Here is a 17531-nt window from a genome sequence, read left to right on the forward strand (position 1 = left end):
GCGTGTGTGCGTGTATTGTGTGGCTGTGTGCAACTCTTCAATCTGCTCTGGTCGCTCGCTCTCTCTCTCTCTCTCTTTCTCTATCCATCCCTCTTTTTGCACCCATTGAAAATGTGTAAAAAGGGTAAAATGTTTTTGTGCTAATGCACGTCCTAATAAATATATATATTCTTTAACGTCACGGCGAGCTGAGTCAATCTAGACTTGTCTATTTACCTGCCCTTCTGTATTTCTGTGTCAACGCGCCGATCTCGAAAACTAAAATATTTAAAGACTATCAATGAGAAATATATATATTTGCCTATATCAAACGTAGAATAAGTTCACCATCTATGTCGATTTCTCCGCCCAATTTCATAAAATCGATAAATATTGATTGATTTTTTTGAGACAACTAACTTTGTAGGTTGGTTCACTTTCACTTTTTGGACACCTGTAACAAATCTTTCCAAAATAAAAAAAAACATTTTTTAACTTATAAATTTCATTTAGACAAAAATGCATATCTCATGTGTGGGAATAAGGAAAGAAGAAGCATAGCAGATACATATGTGTGCAAAGAAGAAATGTGTTTGTCTAGAAGATATACAGAAAGCTTGTAAAGACAGTTTATTTTTGGGTTTCTGGGTGTCTCTTAGTCGCGCATGCCCGACCGGCGCAGAGTTACTTGTGCTGTGTTTGCGTGTGTTGCAAGGATATGCCAATTTATTGCACACACGAGTGCATTAGAGTGCCAGGCCCCGTCTTTGGGTCTGCCCGCCCTTTGCCGCTGGCAAAGTTTTTGTGTTCATTTGGTGATTGTGGCTGCTGCATGTCTGGCAGAAATTACTTAATCCTTGCGGTTTTTTGGAGCGGCAAGTGCAACTCCCCAACCCACTGACCCTTCCAGATGCACATTAAAGCAATTGTAATTGGCATTTGATGTTGTTGTTGGTGTTGCTTCTGCTGCTGCTGCTGCTGTTGTTACTGCTGCTGTTGTTGCTATGTAAGCCGTACTCGAAACTATTTGCCCTTTAAGTTGCCCCGAACCTCGACTGTCCACATTGTCTGCCTCAAATAGCCTCTGGGGCTTATTCTGCACTATGCCAGACAGAGCAAAGTTAACGTGGTCTTTAAATATTTGCACCGTCCGATGCTGCAGTTTGCTTCGACAGGCATTTTTATTGCCCCACGGGAAGCGAGGATTCCTTTCAGCAGCATGCGTCTTGTTTCCCGTTCGACTGCAGCCGTTGCAGCTACTCTTCCCCTTTTGGCGCTGCCCGCTGGCTGCAACCCGCTGAGTTGCATTCATGTCGCAGATTACAAATAAATTATCGCTTAATAGCCTTTTCACTCTGCTCTCTGTTGTGGCTGCTTAGTTTGCTGGCTTGACAACAATTTTGACTCATCATTTTTCATTTTTATAGAAATAAATTCAGTGTTTTCTTAAACTTGACATCGCATTCGCTTACGACATCATGCGCCTACTTATGTATGCCATCTATATTTAAGAGGAATCGGACTGTGAAGTTGCATAGCAGCAGAAGCTCTCAGTGTTGGCAGCTCCAAATGGCATCTTGAATGCCGAGCATTAAGGCCTGATGACCACAGTAAAAAGGCTGTTTTACCGAATATCCGAGCAGCTTTAGCTGCAGCTGTCGGTATTCCGCCCAAGGCTAAGATGTAGTAGGACAGGGTATATCTCCTACTAGTGACACGTTAAGCTGTGAAAATTTGTTAAGGCAATTTAATAACCTTACGAATCCTTTGAACTAATTGTATGAAAGCTTACTAAAGCTAACTAGAGATACCCGCAGATATCTTTAAGACTAGCCTAGACTAGAACCAGCCGTAGACGTATGGCTTTCACGGGCAGAAATATATTATATACCAAGGCAGATAGCTATCTTCACAATGAATAACAAGTACTAATACTGGTTCTCTCTCAATCACGAAAGTTTCTAGCCCTCAAGTCATAAATGTATATTGGACGTGGGTTCTCAACAAGAGTTTTCAGCGATATTCCCAGATTCTTGCCCTGAAGTATATTGGGTAATAAAATGTTCCGTTTTTTCGAGACCAAATAGTGTACCTAAAAAGTCATTGAAGAGTCATGGAAGAGCCTCCAGAGAATCTTGTGCGTATTTTAATCGCACGAGATTTCAGATTTGGCAGATGCTTTCAGGACTTTTCAGGCAAGACACTTTTCCGGACTTTCGTATGTAATGCAGCGGCTGATACTGAACAGTGTGCTGCTTGCTGTAAAAAATAACCATCAGCCAAATAATGCGAATGAAAAATTAAATTTGAGCCGGAAATAAAGAGAAATCCCTTTAAATGCAAACAGAAACAAAAATCAATCTGGGCCTGTCAAGAGCTGTAATTGATATGCAATCTGAGTGTTTGGGGTGTGCGCACGTGTGTCTGTGTATGTGTATGTGTGAGTGGCATTCTGGGGTGTTGCTGAATGTATTCGAATGCGGTTAACGGGGCGGTATATGTAGGTGGGGCCATTAACACATGCTCCAGCAAACACCCAGAGCGTTGCAGGGCGCGCATTTTTGCAGCCACAAAATTGGGTATGCAGAAAGGAATTGCAATTGAATTCATTGAATTCAATTTTAACATGAAATAAAAATATAAAAAGTCGAGACCGACCATCAGTTGGGATAGATGAGGTCTTCCGCACATGATCGGCAAGTCGCTGTTCGACTATAAGATGCTCTATATATATATAAGATAGATGGACTTAAATACTATCAAAGTTTTGTAACGAATTTTTCTGAGTTCATTTGTTCTTTGCAATTTATTAAGAACAGTAAAATTGTTGTATATCTTTTCGTAAATTTATTCCTTTGCATGCAACACAAGAAGTAGTTTCTATAACTGTTGATTCAATTATTTTGGCAAATATTTAAACAAGAGTATTCCATGAAAATGTTGTAGCCACATTTTCACATTATCAAATCTCCTTTCTTTTCACAAGAAACAACTTAAACTCAACAATCAGCGAATCAATGGGTTTGGTATGTATTTAATATAGATTACTGATTGTCTTACAAAAAAATATTATGCGTAAGACTAATTTAAATAATAATAATAATAAAAATAATAAAAATAATAAAAATAATAAAAATAATAATAATTATAATAATTATAACTATAATAAGACAAATATTAGTTACGGTACATTTTCCACCATGTTATAATAACTCATAGTCTAACAGATACTTACTGTGTTATATGCGTGTATCTTTCAGATACATATATTTTTGCGCTTGTGGGACAAATGTGCACATAGCGCATATGACCCATACATGGCATATAAAAGAGGAAGAGGCCAATGGCATAGTTAACGGCAATTTTGCGGTAACGGGCGTTTGCGCCACCCTGTGGGCGTGTTGGGCATGCAAATGCAACTTTTGTAGCCGCAATTGAGTATGAAGTGAAAAACTAGCGCGTCGCTTTCATATTTATTGATGACTTTTAATTGTGTATTGCATACGCATACTTATAGACTATTTACACAGTTTAGCTTGCCGCGTCTTAAATTAGATTGATTTATCTGTACTTATCTTCTTTTTTTTTTTTTTCTTATAGTGATGTACACACATGTGCATAATACACACACGTATCAGTTATAGTTGTAGTTGTAAATTCTCACGTGCATTTCAGTTGCTTAAAGCTAGAAAACGGTTTACAAACAGATTAAAAATAAAAACCGAATTAAATGTGAAAACTAACGGTTGCAGCTGTTGCTGCTGTCGTTACCGCTGCCGTCGCCATTTTGCAGTGCGTCAACTTCCGTTCGCCATATTGAAATGTCAGCGGCCTGAAGAGCCACTGCGTGCCGATGGCGGCCACCGCTGCGGTTGTCGCGGCCAATAGCAGCTGAGCGCTGAGCAAAGCGATGCGGGGTGCAGCTAAAAGGCATGGGGATAGAGGGAAAGAATACCGTTGCAATTATATTTATTTGTATTGTAAATTGTCCAAATATGCGACCGCTGTCAGTGGATATTTGAATGTGCATTTATTTTTAATTAGCAGTCGCCACATGTGCGCATCACTTTAGTGGGCACTGTAATTGCGGTCGCATGCATTAAGCGACCCACCAACCTCACCGTCTGACCCGCTTCCACTCACCCGATTTGAACTGCTTCTGGTTCTTTAGATCGATGTCATCCCGAAAGAGCAGCGCCTGCAGACTGGTCTCCCGCGTCAGTTGCGGATAGCTCTCGATCTCGGCGACGCAGCGCAGTTCGAGACTCAGACGCGCCGGCGAAATGACGCGCAGTGGTTGTTGTTTCTGTTGCTGTTGTTGTTGCTGCTGTTGTCGCTGCTGCAGCAGTTGCTGCAATTGCAGCTGATGAAAACGCGGATCGTTGGCATAAAAATTGAGCTGAGACACGATCCGTCTCAGATTGTAATCGTGCGCCGCAATTGTTGTCTCCACGCTGGGCTGTAGATCCACCTGGGAGGCCTGTAAGACAATTCCACGTTAGTATGTGTAGGTGTGTGCGTGTGTATATCATCTACCCACTAACCTTGACGCCATTTATATACCAGCTGATCGTGGTCAAGAGACTGGAAAAATCCGTGCTGCAGTTGACCTGCACGAAATCATCAAAGCGATACATCGAGTGAAAACTGCTGATCAGCGGATTGTTTTGGGGCAGTGCTAGAAAAAAGAATCAAACTTTTAGCTTAAAATATAAAGAAATTTATATTGTGCATTAGATAAAGAATGTTAGGGCGATAAGACAACATATACACATGTATTTATAAATTATTACAATTTATAATTATAAATGCATGCAGATGACGGATTAAAGATATATTAATATAACGATGGAGAAAATAACTTTAGAGAAAACATATTTTTATATTTCTTGTCTTGAAGCATTTTAAGGGTGAGTTCATGTTCATATGTCAACTGACTTATACCTTATATCTGTATATAATATTCTTTGTAAAAGGAACATTCTATTAAAATCTAGAGATGAAAATGAATTAGAAATTTATATTAGAAATAAGTTAAGACGGGGTAGTCAGGAGCACTAAGATTTAAACTTTCTAAGGGCGGAAAATGTGTGGAAAAGTCATATATAAAAATGTAAATCAATAAACTTGTCCTGGGCAAGGCCGGTTTACATTCACATATAAATATCTAACTAAATACATATGTAATATTATAAATAAAAAAGGTAGGAAAAGTGCATTAGTGACAGTTTGAAGGCTAATATTAAAGGTGCATTAAACATGCAAATTTTGCAGCTGGTTTGCCCAGTTGATTCCCCTGTTGCAAAAATCCTTCCCTCAGCGCTAACCGCCGTGCCCGTCCGCTGCCCCTGTAGCTAATGCTGTTCTCGCGAATAAATACAGAGCATTCTTGTTGTTGTTTATTTAACAATTTCTCTATTTGCTTTTGATAAATTTTTAAAAATATTTCAGCAGCGAACAGCGAGCAGCAGCTCCCATGTTCTACGCAGCGCATCTACAAGATATTTATTTTATATCAGCGAAAAAATAGATGATCATAAAACACATGCACAGTGAGAGCGCAGGCAGCACCAGGACGCGCAGAAACATCCTGCTGTGTGTGTGTGTGTGTGGGCAAAAGTAAAAGCGAAAATAAAAACAAGAAGCACGAGCACACACACACACACACAAGCAGACATCCGCCTGTACATGTATGGCTGGCAGCAGGGACGAGGCGTGTGGCACGTGGCACTCGGCAGCGGAGCTTTTCATTTTAGCGATATCCTTTTTAAGCATAAAGTGCTGCCGTAAATCACAGAGGCGCACACCAACTTACACCGACACAAACACACACGTACACACACATATGGGCCGCACACCCGCAGACTCGAGGCAAGCAAGCGCGATTCCTGTGCGCTATTTCAGCGTTCCAGCTACGGAGTGTGTCAGTGTGTGTGTTTGTGTATGTGTGTCAGTGTGTGTGTTTGTGTATGTGTGTGTGTGTGTGTGTGTGGCTAGGGATGCGAATCACATGCATCTCTTGGTTACATTTTATGAAAACGTTCGGCTTGCCGCTCGCTGCTCGTTGGTTCTTGCGCGAATACATCCTGCTGCTGGGCTGCTTATCCTGTGCGTGTTACTGGCTGGTCGTTGCATGCGGCACGTTGCACGCTGTTGCAGCCACTTTGGCCCGCAGTCAGCATGTATGCAAAAGGCGCTCTCTCACTGCTCTGCATGTTTCTTGCAGTTTTCTTCGCATGTTGTTTACCATTAAAATATCACGGAAATTACACATTTTACTTGGTTTATGCTGTGCGGCAAGCGCAGCGGGCATTGCCGATGGATAGCGGCAAAAATATTTGCATTACATGTGCGTCCACACACACACAAACCCACACACACGCACACACACATTCGCATGCACTTTAATTTAAGAGAAACAGTTGAAATTGCATTTTATTACGCATCCGCGCCGTTGGGCGCTGAAATCTTACCCTCAACGCTCATGTTGGCCGCACGCGCTGTTAGTTTGAAATGGGGCGCATCGCCGGACACTTCACACCTGTAGACGCCCGTAGATTTGATGCCCAATAGATTGAGATCCACACGACACGAGGACTCATTGCATTCGTAGCTATTATCGATCAATTGGATGCCCTGCACGGGAAACTTACGGAAAACGGTCTGCATTAGCGGCGCATATCTGTATTATTATTTTTTTTTGTTTTTGGGAATAGAAGCAATAGCAAAAGCATTAGTTGACCCCAAAAAGGGTTGGCTTTGAGTGGTTCCAAATTGGCCGCAAATTGTGCCAGCTGCCATTTAGTGTCCTCTTTTGAGAGGCCTGCATGGTCAACTGATAATCGGCCCAAAAGGCGCGCTAAAAGCTTTTGAGCCATAAACGAAACGAGGCCAGGAAATGGAGATTTCGCACACAAGTGGCTTACATGCACTCAAACACAGCCCGCTCTCTCCGTGCGTCTGTACGTGTGTGTGTTTGTGTGTTTGTGCGATTTCTTCAATTTGTTTTGTATTGTAGATTGTTGCTCATTAATCCCTCGAATACATATTGAATCTATCTGTAGAAAAATCTACAACAAAAGTGTTCAAGTGGAAAACTTGTTCAGCGCTGAACAACAAAAGTGGCTTTAGCACATAAATAAACAAGCTCTGGCTAAGAAAAATGTGGCTCGACTGGGAAATACCCTATATATTATACACTGTGCCATTATAGTGTTATCTGTTTTTTCTGTTGACACCTATTTCATTTAGTTTCATATACTCTATTACGCCATTTCACTGGGTATAAATACTTAAGAGGGGGTACGGCAGCGGCTGGGGAAATTCCAAAGAAATGCTCTCAACTTTTGTGGGCTGTTGTGGTGTTGATAAGTCGCATTGTACGCTGCTTGTTAATAGCTGTTAGCCAGCGTTTGTTGCTTGTCTAAGACCGGGCAGGAGCTTACTCAGGGTGGCAGACGGACGGGGCTCGAATTATTTGCGGCTTAGACGCCGTCTGCTGCGGCAGCAAATCAACAAATTTGATAAGCAATATAAACTGGCTTTCCTCATCTTGTTGCGCTCGATTTGTGGTTGTGGGCCTGGCTCGTTACAAGGGATTTCGTGTCAGCTATTACATTCGGTGTTTTGTATTTAGTGCCTAAGTTTTTCTTATACTTTCTATGCCAAGCCTAAACTAAGTATAAACTACATGGATATATAGGCTAAGGGCAGCAGATCTTGGCAAAAAATAATTACATTTTAATTTATTTTATACGTTGTTTAATGAGATATATAGCGCATACAAAGAAGGTCGGGCGAGATCACACTATACTGTAAAGACCCAGCTAAGGTTTCGCATCAATTATAGGCTTAAATACAAAGCCAAAGAGCAGCTTTACAGCTAGAAGCAGACCGTTCCTCTGTTAAATTAAATGATATTTCAGACCAATAACAGAACCGCAAGAAGGTTTACGGCTTGATTACATTTTCACAAGCGAGCCTGCGATCAAAGCTCAGCTCTGTGTCTTAAGAGAGCACCTACGCAAAAGCGCAGCGAGATATGCATATGCTTAACATAGCTAAACAATGGCGCCCGTAACTGTGATAAGATATTGTATAAACAATTTGTAGTCAAAACAGATAGAAAAGTTAACATAGAAAGAGGTTGGAAAATAATATATTTATATATATATATATACACTCCGAAAGTACAATAGTCGTGCTCTCCTCCTTTAAAAAAAGCCCGCCAATTGAAAGTTCCTTTGCCTGCTGTGCGAAAATTATTAGCTTTGAGCCAATTTTGGCGTTGTTTGCGCTTCAAGCAAATAAAAAAAAGTTCTTATAAATATTAATATTGCGCATATTTCAGCCTTTCAAAGTTTTTGTTTACATTAATTTGCAGTTGCATTACAAGTGCAAGTAAAATTGCAATTGGCTACAGTTGACTTTTCACGTGCAGCGGCTGTTGCTGCTGTCTAATTAAAACTTTCGTTAAGCAGGCAGCTCCCTTTTTACTTAGTTGGGGTTGCAGGCATATGTGTCTGTGTGTCTGTGTGCCTATGTGTGCATGTATGTGTGCACAGCACCTAAGCGTTACTCATTCTCATTTTTAATTAAGCAAAACGCGAAGCAGTCACTTGAGATTTTTCATTACGCTGCAGTGCAAATACTCGCATGCTAACATACACATATGTATATGTCGATGTTGGTGTATATATGTATGTATGCGACTGTGTTTCATCTGATGCTGCTAATGATTATGACTCATATAAGGCAATATATTAATGATGCTGAAGTCTGTGCCACTCTCGATTGCACATTTACCATTTGAAGTGGTCGTCCTGAGGTCAAATTGGCATTTAATAATCATTTCAGTTGGCTTCTGGCACAGCTCAAGAACAGATACCAGCTCCTATGGCAATTAGTTGGCTTTCTTGTCGCCTGTCTGGCGACTGCCACTGCTACTGCCAACAGCTGTGGCATAAATATTACATGCCGCTTACGTGTAAAGGTTGAAATACGCAAGTGAATGATGGCTGTTGCCGAGCCACACGACTAAAAGCCTATAAACCCAAAACGGGGGCAACCACAACAGAGTATTTCATATGGTAGGACATTTAAATTAATTTGCCATAGCATAAACGAACCAACGTAAATTAATTTATTTAATAATTCATTAGGCAAGAAAGTCGCCTGACAATGAACATATTTATGTGGCGAGTGTGTGTGTGTGGGGTGTCTGTCTGTGGGGTTTGTGGGTGTAACTGAGAGTGGTTATGACTATGAGCTGGCGCTTGGCCCAGGGCTATGGCACGGATTTCGATGCATTTGACAGCTGCGCAGCCTCGCAAAAATAACAAAATAAATATCATAAATTATAAACGCACACACACGCACAGTCTGTCTGTTCGGTGTGTATTTGTGTGCGCTCACGCGTGTGCTTGTGTGTTTACTTACCTAAAAAACTCGCTGTCGTTTTTGTACCACTTAACCGAATTTAACGTGTGACCACTTATGTCATAGCTGCAGGATAATGTCACGTTATCACGAAAATCAACAATTTCTGGCACATTGATGTCAGTCACAAGTAGACACTGAATGCGTCGCATAGCTACCAAGGGAGAGAGAGAGAGAGAGAGAGCGTGTGAGTAAGTTGGAATACGTGAGGTAAACACACAGCCAGCAGCAGTTGGGTGCGTTATTCGATAAAAAAAACGTCAGATAAACTGATGAAAAATGTCATAAAAATGCTGTATAAAATATAACGAAACAAAAATGTTTTGCATTTGCCAGCTTTAAAATTGTAAATGTGAGTGGGAGTGTGTGTGTGTGTGCGTGTGTATGTTTGAGTGGCGCAAATAAAACAGCATCAGAGATTATGATCGTGGTATAAAGAACAATTTCAGGTTGAATTTTATAAATATGTATGCATATGTTGGGCCAAATGCTAATTGCAGCTGTGTGCATTTGGGTTATTTCAATGTTAAAGCTTTCAAAGTATTTGCATTTTTTCTTAAACTTAATCTCTTGTTGGGACTATTTATATGTATTTATATGTATCAGTGGGATGTGTGATATAACATTGCATGAACAGCTGACCATCTGATATGCTCTTGCCAGTGCATCTCTTAAATATCAATCAATCGTCTTTCTATGCGATTCTCATGGCCACAAATAACATCACGATGTTACTATTATTTTTTTACTTGTACGATAGAAAACAGTAAACATTTTCATTGCCAATACGAATTTGTCTTTCGGCATCTATTTGTAAAACCAAAAAAAAAAAAATTAGTGTAAAGATTCCAACTTAGTTTCCTTCTCTGTTCAATGACGATGTTTGCCATTCTTTTGCCTTTTAGTTTTGACTAATTTGATCATTTGTTCGCTTAATCTTCTGCATTTTTTTTGTAAATTCATTGTTTATCGTTTACCTTTTGTTGCTTTCTCATTTTTTTACTTCCCTGATTGCTAACTCTAATAGCCAGATAAATTGAACTTATGAAAATCACATAGAAATGCGACACACAGAATATGTGCATTGTTATGAATTTAATAAAAATAATAATTAAAATTAAATACTTTTTAATTGTTTAAATAGATAAACACGTTTGTTATAAAAATTTAAAGTAAATGTTTGCGGAGACAAATTAACATAAAAAGAAATTAAGCAAAACTTGCAGACAAAATGGGAAACAGACAAATTTGCAGCACAAAAAACTGACGCACAACTTCTAATTGAATGAACTTGTAAAAATGCTCAACATCTGAAATGACACAGCAAAAAAAGAAAAATGAAATAGAAGAGGGAAACCAAAAAGGACAACAACAAAAAGTGCTAAACGTTTTTATCCAGCAACAACAACAGGAAGAAAACCGCGCGTGGGTTTCACAATTTGTGGAACGCTTTTAAGTGCAAACAGACAGCTGAAAAGGAAATGGCAGCAACAAAAAAAAAGTGGTTAATATCATTAGCTGCATTTATTGTTGTTGTTTTTGTTGTTGTTGCTGCTGTTAGTGGGGCAACTGCTTATTGCAACTCTGCTTCTTGCCGAACGAGCGCGCGAAAAGTTGTCGGAAATTTCCATAATCTTGGCCATGTCTCTGCACAGTTGGCGAATCGGAGCACTATGCTGCATGATAAGCAACAATTTAATGCCAAGCAAGGACGACAATTTGCAACTTGTCTGCATAATTTTTGTTGCCTGCAAATGGCATTAGGCAACAGCGGCAGCAACAAGCAGCAGCAGCAGCAGCAGCACTCGTGAATTTAATTTGTTGCACTTTACAGTTGGAATAACTCGAGGTGTGGCTGCAAAAAGTTGAAGAGTGCGCTAGAGCGAGAGAGAGAGGGAGTGAGAGAGACTGATGTTGCTCGTTTACTTTGCAGCAGGCATCAAAATTCTTAAAATTGTTTTCAAAAAAAGATTACCTTGTGTAATGGCAAATACATATTTATATATATATTTATATATATCGCGTGACAGATTGCAGTGGGGTTGTCTGTCTATGAAATCGGAGCTTTTTATTCTGTTTTATGCATTGTCAATGGCAGCAAACAAACTGAAAACTTGTTTAAAGTTTCAATAGACAAACAAACAAAAGTGCCTCACAGACGACAAAGAGGCGGATCTGCCTCAGGCAAGCGATGCACGCTGCATGCCGCATGCTGCAAGCCAAGTCTGAGTGTGACACGAGTCTTTTGAAGCATGTCAAAGCTGCTGACTAGCAGTAACATGAAACAGCAGCAGCAGCAACAACAACAACAACAACAACAACAACAGCAACAACAAAAACTATAACAACAGGAGCAGCAACAACAACAAAAAGTATAACAACGACAACGGCAAACACATTTGCAAATGGCAGCGGCAACCGCAGCTTAATGACAGCCCCACAACATACAAACACGCACACTCTGAAACACATAGTCAACCGAGGGGTGTGCGGTGTCATGGGGATATATCGGGAAAAGTTCACCTGCGTGGCAAAAGGCATGACAGCTGTATCTGTGACCAAGAAAGCGAGGGTAGGTATGTGTGTGTGTGTGCCTAGTGTTTATGCACAGTTAACTTCTGGGTTACGCCCTATTAATACCCTTGATAAATATATCGTACCTAATTAAGAGTAATTTAATACCAATTGCTTTATTTCAAATTTATTGGTAAATTACCCATTCTGCTCTTAAATATGGTATAGAATTGTATTGTTAAGAATAAAAGATTAAATTTTTAAATATTAATTTTATTATACTATAGAATATGAGTATATATATAAATACTTAAAAATAAATATGTTATTCGATATTACAATTTACGTCTATTTTATTTATGTAAATGTTAAATATATTATTTAATATTAATACTTATATATGTGTGAGCTTTAAGGAATGCAAAGTGACTCAAAATCATAAAACCTTAAACTTTTTGATAGTCTAAGACTTTGGTAATCATATACTGTGTGAGATTCAAAACACCCTAAGGAAATAGTCTCAGCAAGTATTTTCAAGGTATCCAATCGATTCAATCTCACGTGAACACAGACCTCTTCTAAAGAAATGAATTGTAAGATATGTATGCTATATATCGGATCATTATACCTCTCGCTGAAACAAAAGTTATGACATGCCCAGCTAGGGTATTCAAATAAGTACAACAAATACAAGGAAGGCAACTTTTTGCACGGCAATCAACGCACTTGAGCAAAGTTTTTGCTGCCTCAATTTGATTGTTGCTCTTGCTGTCAACTGTGTGTGTATGTGTGTGTGTGTGTGTGTGTGTGTGTGTCAGTGTGTGGGTGTATAGGTATTACTTATGTATAACTACGGCAGCTTGTCTGCTGCTTTGTCTGTTTGCTTGGCTGATTGTTGCACAGCTGTTCGCTTGTGGCTTACAACGTGGAAGCCGCAGGACGAGGCACGCAGCTCGCAGCCAGAAAAGACGACATTTCCTTTAGCCATGAAAATGCCTAAAGAAAGTCAAGAGAGCCGTCCTCTTTATTTTTATTTTTTGTCGTGAATTTTATTTAAGGCATGCAGCGCATAGTTTCTGCGCTTGACTCCATGTTGACTGGATAATGCAAATTGTCTGCCCTGAAAAGTAGGCAACACAAAAGTTGCTCTGCTTTGTTGTCGCTGCTGTTGTTGCTGCTGCTGCTACTTTTGTTGTTGTTTTTGTTGCTGCTGCTGGCTGCTGCTGGCTGCTGCTGCAGATTTAGCCAATTTAAATCTGGCTAGAACCGTTCGCTGCTTACGATAAACGCCAGAGCAGACAAATCTGCACGGGCCCAGGCATAAAGAAATACCAAGCATCTATAATTTGCATATAAATGCGACAACGCTTCGAGCACCACGCAGTCGTCCGAGCGGTTGTTTGTTTTGGGATTGCGTTTTTTTCTTGCATATACCCTGTACACTAGCATTGGGTGTATTGGTTGTGCGCCACACGGGCAGAAGGCGATCGTTCTGTGTTCTGTTGGATCTTCGAGACTACAAGAGCTTTGGAAACTCACTCCTTTCTGTCCAGAACAAATTTGCAATTTGTAGAAGTCACGGCAGTGGGAAGTAGTTGCATGCATAGTTGCCTGTGCGTGTAAACGTGTAAATTGCAGCTGCTTACAGGGTAGCTTCCCGCCTCTCGACTCGAACGCACTTCTTTCTTTGGTTTTTAGCTGGGGTTCAAATTGTGGCAGGCGAACACAAATAAAGATGCTAATCTCACTAAAGCATAGTTGCGCCACAACAACAACAAAAATTGAGCAGCTAAATGGCATACAAAAAAAAGCTAAAATAAATAGACGTAGCTGCTGTCTGGCAAGCTATGCGACGAGCGTTAAGCTAGAACTAAGATTCCTTAGCTGCTGCTGTTGCTAGTTGTTGTGGATGCTGTAGTTGCTGCTGCTGCTGTTGTTGGTATTTTCTTTAAAATCCATTTGGTATGCAGCAGCCATAACAACAACAACAGCTATGCAAAACATCAAAGTTTAAACTTGATTTTGGGTGCGGCTGTTTGGCTTTGTTGCATGCCACACAGCCTCACTGGCCTCAGACACTAGCTGCACATTAGTGCCAGTTTTTGGCCACATGACAGTTTGCTGGCCACTCCCACCAAACAATTTACAAGAATTTACAATAAAAACCCAACACTCACACAGACATGCACGCACATTTGCAATTGTGAGACGAAAGTGGGGCGTGTCTTCGACTCGTACAAACATCATTTACTTCTAACACCCAAATCGCACACTTAATAAAATTGAAGACACTTGTAAAATAGGCAATTTGTTTAAATAAACTTTATGGCACTTGAGGCAAGGGTCTGAGCGGCCCAACTGTCAGTAAGTCAGCCCCCTCGCTGCCTTACCACCCCGCCACACCGCCGTCTTGCCAACGCCTTGGCCAGGCACTTGTAGCCAAATATTTATTTTCCTGGCATGTCCTTGCCAGAGACAAACTTCCCGCCTTATTCACTCTTTGGCAGTAAATTTAAAAAGCGTCTATAAATTTTAGAAAAGTGCAAATAAAATATAGCGCAAGTTTTTATGTCTGTTGTGTGTGTTTATGTGTGTGTGTGTGTGTATGTATGTGTGTGGGTAAATCCTTTAAGGCGTACTCCAAAATAAAATTGTCACATTTATGTTTCCTTTATGTAAATTTTTTTCTCTCGTTGCGCCTCTCTTGACGCTGCTGCTGCTGCTGCTTCGTCTGCCATTAGCCTGCTGTTTGTCAGCCTTGGCTTGGAATGTCCTTCGAAAACTTGAAGCTAGCCCAGAAAGCCTTTAAACAATGCCTTCAAAAAACTATGCAAATTTCTTTGTTTTTGTGTGTGATATTCTGTTTTACGCTCATATTTGAACTGATTCGCTTTTTATGCCGCAAAATTTTTCAATTTGACATGCTTCACATATTCTTGCTAATCTATTTGCAAATATTTATGGATGTTCCCAAAAGGGAATGCCGTTATCTTCGGGTTGATCCAGTTGACATATCCCTGCAGATAATTAACAATTGCAGGCATATATTTTCGAGTTCATAAAGTAAGCAAATGCTAAAAAGTTTTTGCGCTTATTCAGGCATGCAGTTGTTTGGTTTGGTTGGCATATATTAAAAGGAAATATGATATTTAACAACTATTTTTCGTATGGGATGATTTTCATATAGTAGTGCGATGAGATGATATATACTTTTTTAGGGACTTCAACAAATAGTTGGATCTATGCCAGGTTTTAGTTTTAGCTTTATAAGCAAATAAACTTTACGGACGTGTTTTTGTATATTTGATGCTGGTAATATAATAATATAAACATTTTATAGAAATAAACCTTCTAATAATACTAGTAAATTACTACTAATAACATTGTTAATATGTTTTAAAGCTTGAAATACCTTAAAACCGAAAGGATATTTGTTTATATCAAATATTTTATACTCTTTAGACATTCCAGTTGACGTTTGTCAAGTCTGCTTGACAAGTGAACGTTATACATTTTTTTTTATATTTTATTTATTTTCTTTGTTTTCTTTGTTTTTCGGTTGCTGTCTTAAAGTTTGTTTTTACATAAGTTTGCCATGTTTTCTTTGCTGTCAGCTACGGTATTCACTTGGAGTGCAGACAAATTGCTCTGGGAAAATGGAAAAATGTTGGAAAAACGCAGAAGTGACACACACCGAAGCGCAATTGAAAAATCCAATTACTAATGCATTTTGCCCAGCTGCATTTGAAACGGAATGCATTTGGCCCCGAATTGCGACCTTCACTTTAATGCTGCAACATTAAACTAATGTTGATACAAATATTTAAAATAAAATAATTGTTATTTTAATGAGATTTATGGGCGACTTTTTGCCGATTGGAGTTTCATTGCAGGTTAGGCACAATAATTGAAAGTGTATTTAAAAAACAATTTAGTGGCATGAAATTTGCATACATTTTTGCGGTCTCGCCCTGTGCCATATTTACACACGCACAACAACAACAATAAAAGGCACAACAAACACATTTATTGCTATGCTAATTTCTGAGTTTCGGTCAGAACAGCAACAAAAGGCAAGTGCACAAAAGCGCAAAGCGGAAACGGAAATGCCTAAATGACTTTTCATGGTGTCGCAGCTAAAGGGCAGCGGGCTAAGACGCACATTGTGTGCGTATGTGTGTTGTATGTGTATGTGCGTTTAGGTCAACCGCAAAGTTGGCCACGTCGTCGACTTTGTCGTAAAAAAGGTTGAACAGCTTAAAGGGATTAAAAGCAAAAGGCAATAAAATGAAAAGTTTCAAATATTTTTATTATTATTACCGGTCTCCCGGACCTTGGTGTCGGCTCTGCACAAAAGCCTCGACTTTAAAGCTGTATCAGAAACTTACCCAGAAGCATATTTAATATGCCCAGCTGCAGCAGCCAGCGCCCATACTCCATTGCGAACGCGTGTTTGTGTGTGTTTGTCCTTTAAGGTCCTTTCTGCGTGCCGCCTAACTAAGCCGCAAACGAAAACTTTCCTGCCGGCATATTTCTATATTTTGTCGCACACTCTTTGAACATATTATACTTTGCACTATAGTCTGTTCTGACTATGTATATAGTCACTGTATCGACAAGTGGCATTAACAGGCCAACAAATTGAAACAAGTTACGAGTCCTGCTATCTCTTTTTTTCTGTCTCAAAATTTTTGTATTCGCTGTTGGCGTTTGGTTTTGTGTTAAATTTTTTATTTTTTGCTACTATGTTTTAAGGTTATTAAAACCGAAAAGTTTTTTGGCGTCAAAGTGCGGCGTTCAATGCAGCACAACGCCCACACGCCCCAAACACCCACACACCCACACACCCACACACCCACTCCAATACACGTACATACATGCGCACACACACATACACATGCATACACATTCATGCAGACAAATAAACACGCCATTGTCTATTGCCTGGTTTTTAGAAAGTTTCGCTTAGACTTTTGTTTATGTTCTTCCATACTATCGATCATATTTTCGAGGTAATCTATAAAATTTTATTGAATTAGGTCTTACGAAATCAGTTTCCTCTCCTTAGCTTACATTCATAAACATTTTTGGGCAAGCATAAAATTCGACCTGGATCGTCAATTATTATATTTAATAAATATTTTTATATCTATTAAAATTATACGGTTGTCCTTCGAAATCTTTTATATTGCTTCTAATTATGACAAGGCTTTCACTAGATCTTACTGAAGTTTTTACGGAAATTATAAATATATTTCTGACTTCTTTCCATAATCAGATTGATATCGATCACAAAATCGATTGTTATGTTTCATAATTAGCAGCAATGATTTCATAAACTTTTGATAGTTATCGACAGCCGACTCTTTATTGTTTTATTGATTATTAATAAATAAAAATAAATAAATATAAATAACGCTGTCCCGCTGCACACTCCTCCCAAAAGTATAGGGTATGTGCTAGTCGACTCAAAAACTATGATTTTACGCTCTTAAAGAATTTTTTTAATATTCTTTTTTTCTGCTGGGCCCTAGCAATTATTTCTAGTCAGCATTAATTAAACCCCTCTCTAGGTCACAGGGTATGTACTAGTCGACTCT

The 17531-nt window shown here is 39.4% G+C and overlaps 1 protein-coding gene across 2 annotated transcripts; it reads right to left on the minus strand.

Annotated features, from left to right (window-relative positions):
- Positions 1–3423: 3423 nt before the first annotated feature.
- On the minus strand, positions 3424–16704 carry beat-Vb (beaten path Vb). Of its 2 annotated transcripts, XM_002056175.4 has the most exons (6): positions 16320–16704; positions 9418–9571; positions 6453–6661; positions 4524–4657; positions 4123–4459; positions 3426–3902 (listed from the first exon to the last, which is right to left on the minus strand). In XM_002056175.4, the coding sequence occupies exons 1-6, from the start codon at positions 16369–16371 to the stop codon at positions 3706–3708; spliced, it is 1083 nt and encodes a 360-aa protein (XP_002056211.1). In that variant the 5' UTR covers positions 16372–16704; the 3' UTR covers positions 3426–3705. The 2 variants fall into 2 exon arrangements, with proteins under 2 accessions (XP_032289467.1, XP_002056211.1); XM_032433576.2 differs by lacking the exons at positions 6453–6661; positions 16320–16704 and having other exon boundaries at positions 3424–3902; positions 9418–9518.
- Between the last annotated feature and the right edge of the window lie 827 nt (positions 16705–17531).

This window comes from Drosophila virilis, chromosome 2, assembly GCF_030788295.1.
Source record: "Drosophila virilis strain 15010-1051.87 chromosome 2, Dvir_AGI_RSII-ME, whole genome shotgun sequence".
Classification (NCBI taxonomy): Eukaryota; Metazoa; Arthropoda; class Insecta; order Diptera; family Drosophilidae; genus Drosophila; species Drosophila virilis.

Excerpts from the sequence above, each read along its gene's own strand:
- beat-Vb (XM_002056175.4), bottom strand. The coding sequence starts at position 16,371 with ATGGAGTATGGGCGCTGGCTGCTGCAGCTGGGCATATTAAATATGCTT. Across the intron at positions 6,662-9,417 it reads AACGACAGCGAGTTTTTTAG|ATATGCGCCGCTAATGCAGA; the intron begins GTAAGTAAACAC and ends ATAATAATACAG. Across the intron at positions 3,903-4,122 it reads CCAGAAGCAGTTCAAATCGG|CTGCACCCCGCATCGCTTTG; the intron begins GTGAGTGGAAGC and ends CATGCCTTTTAG.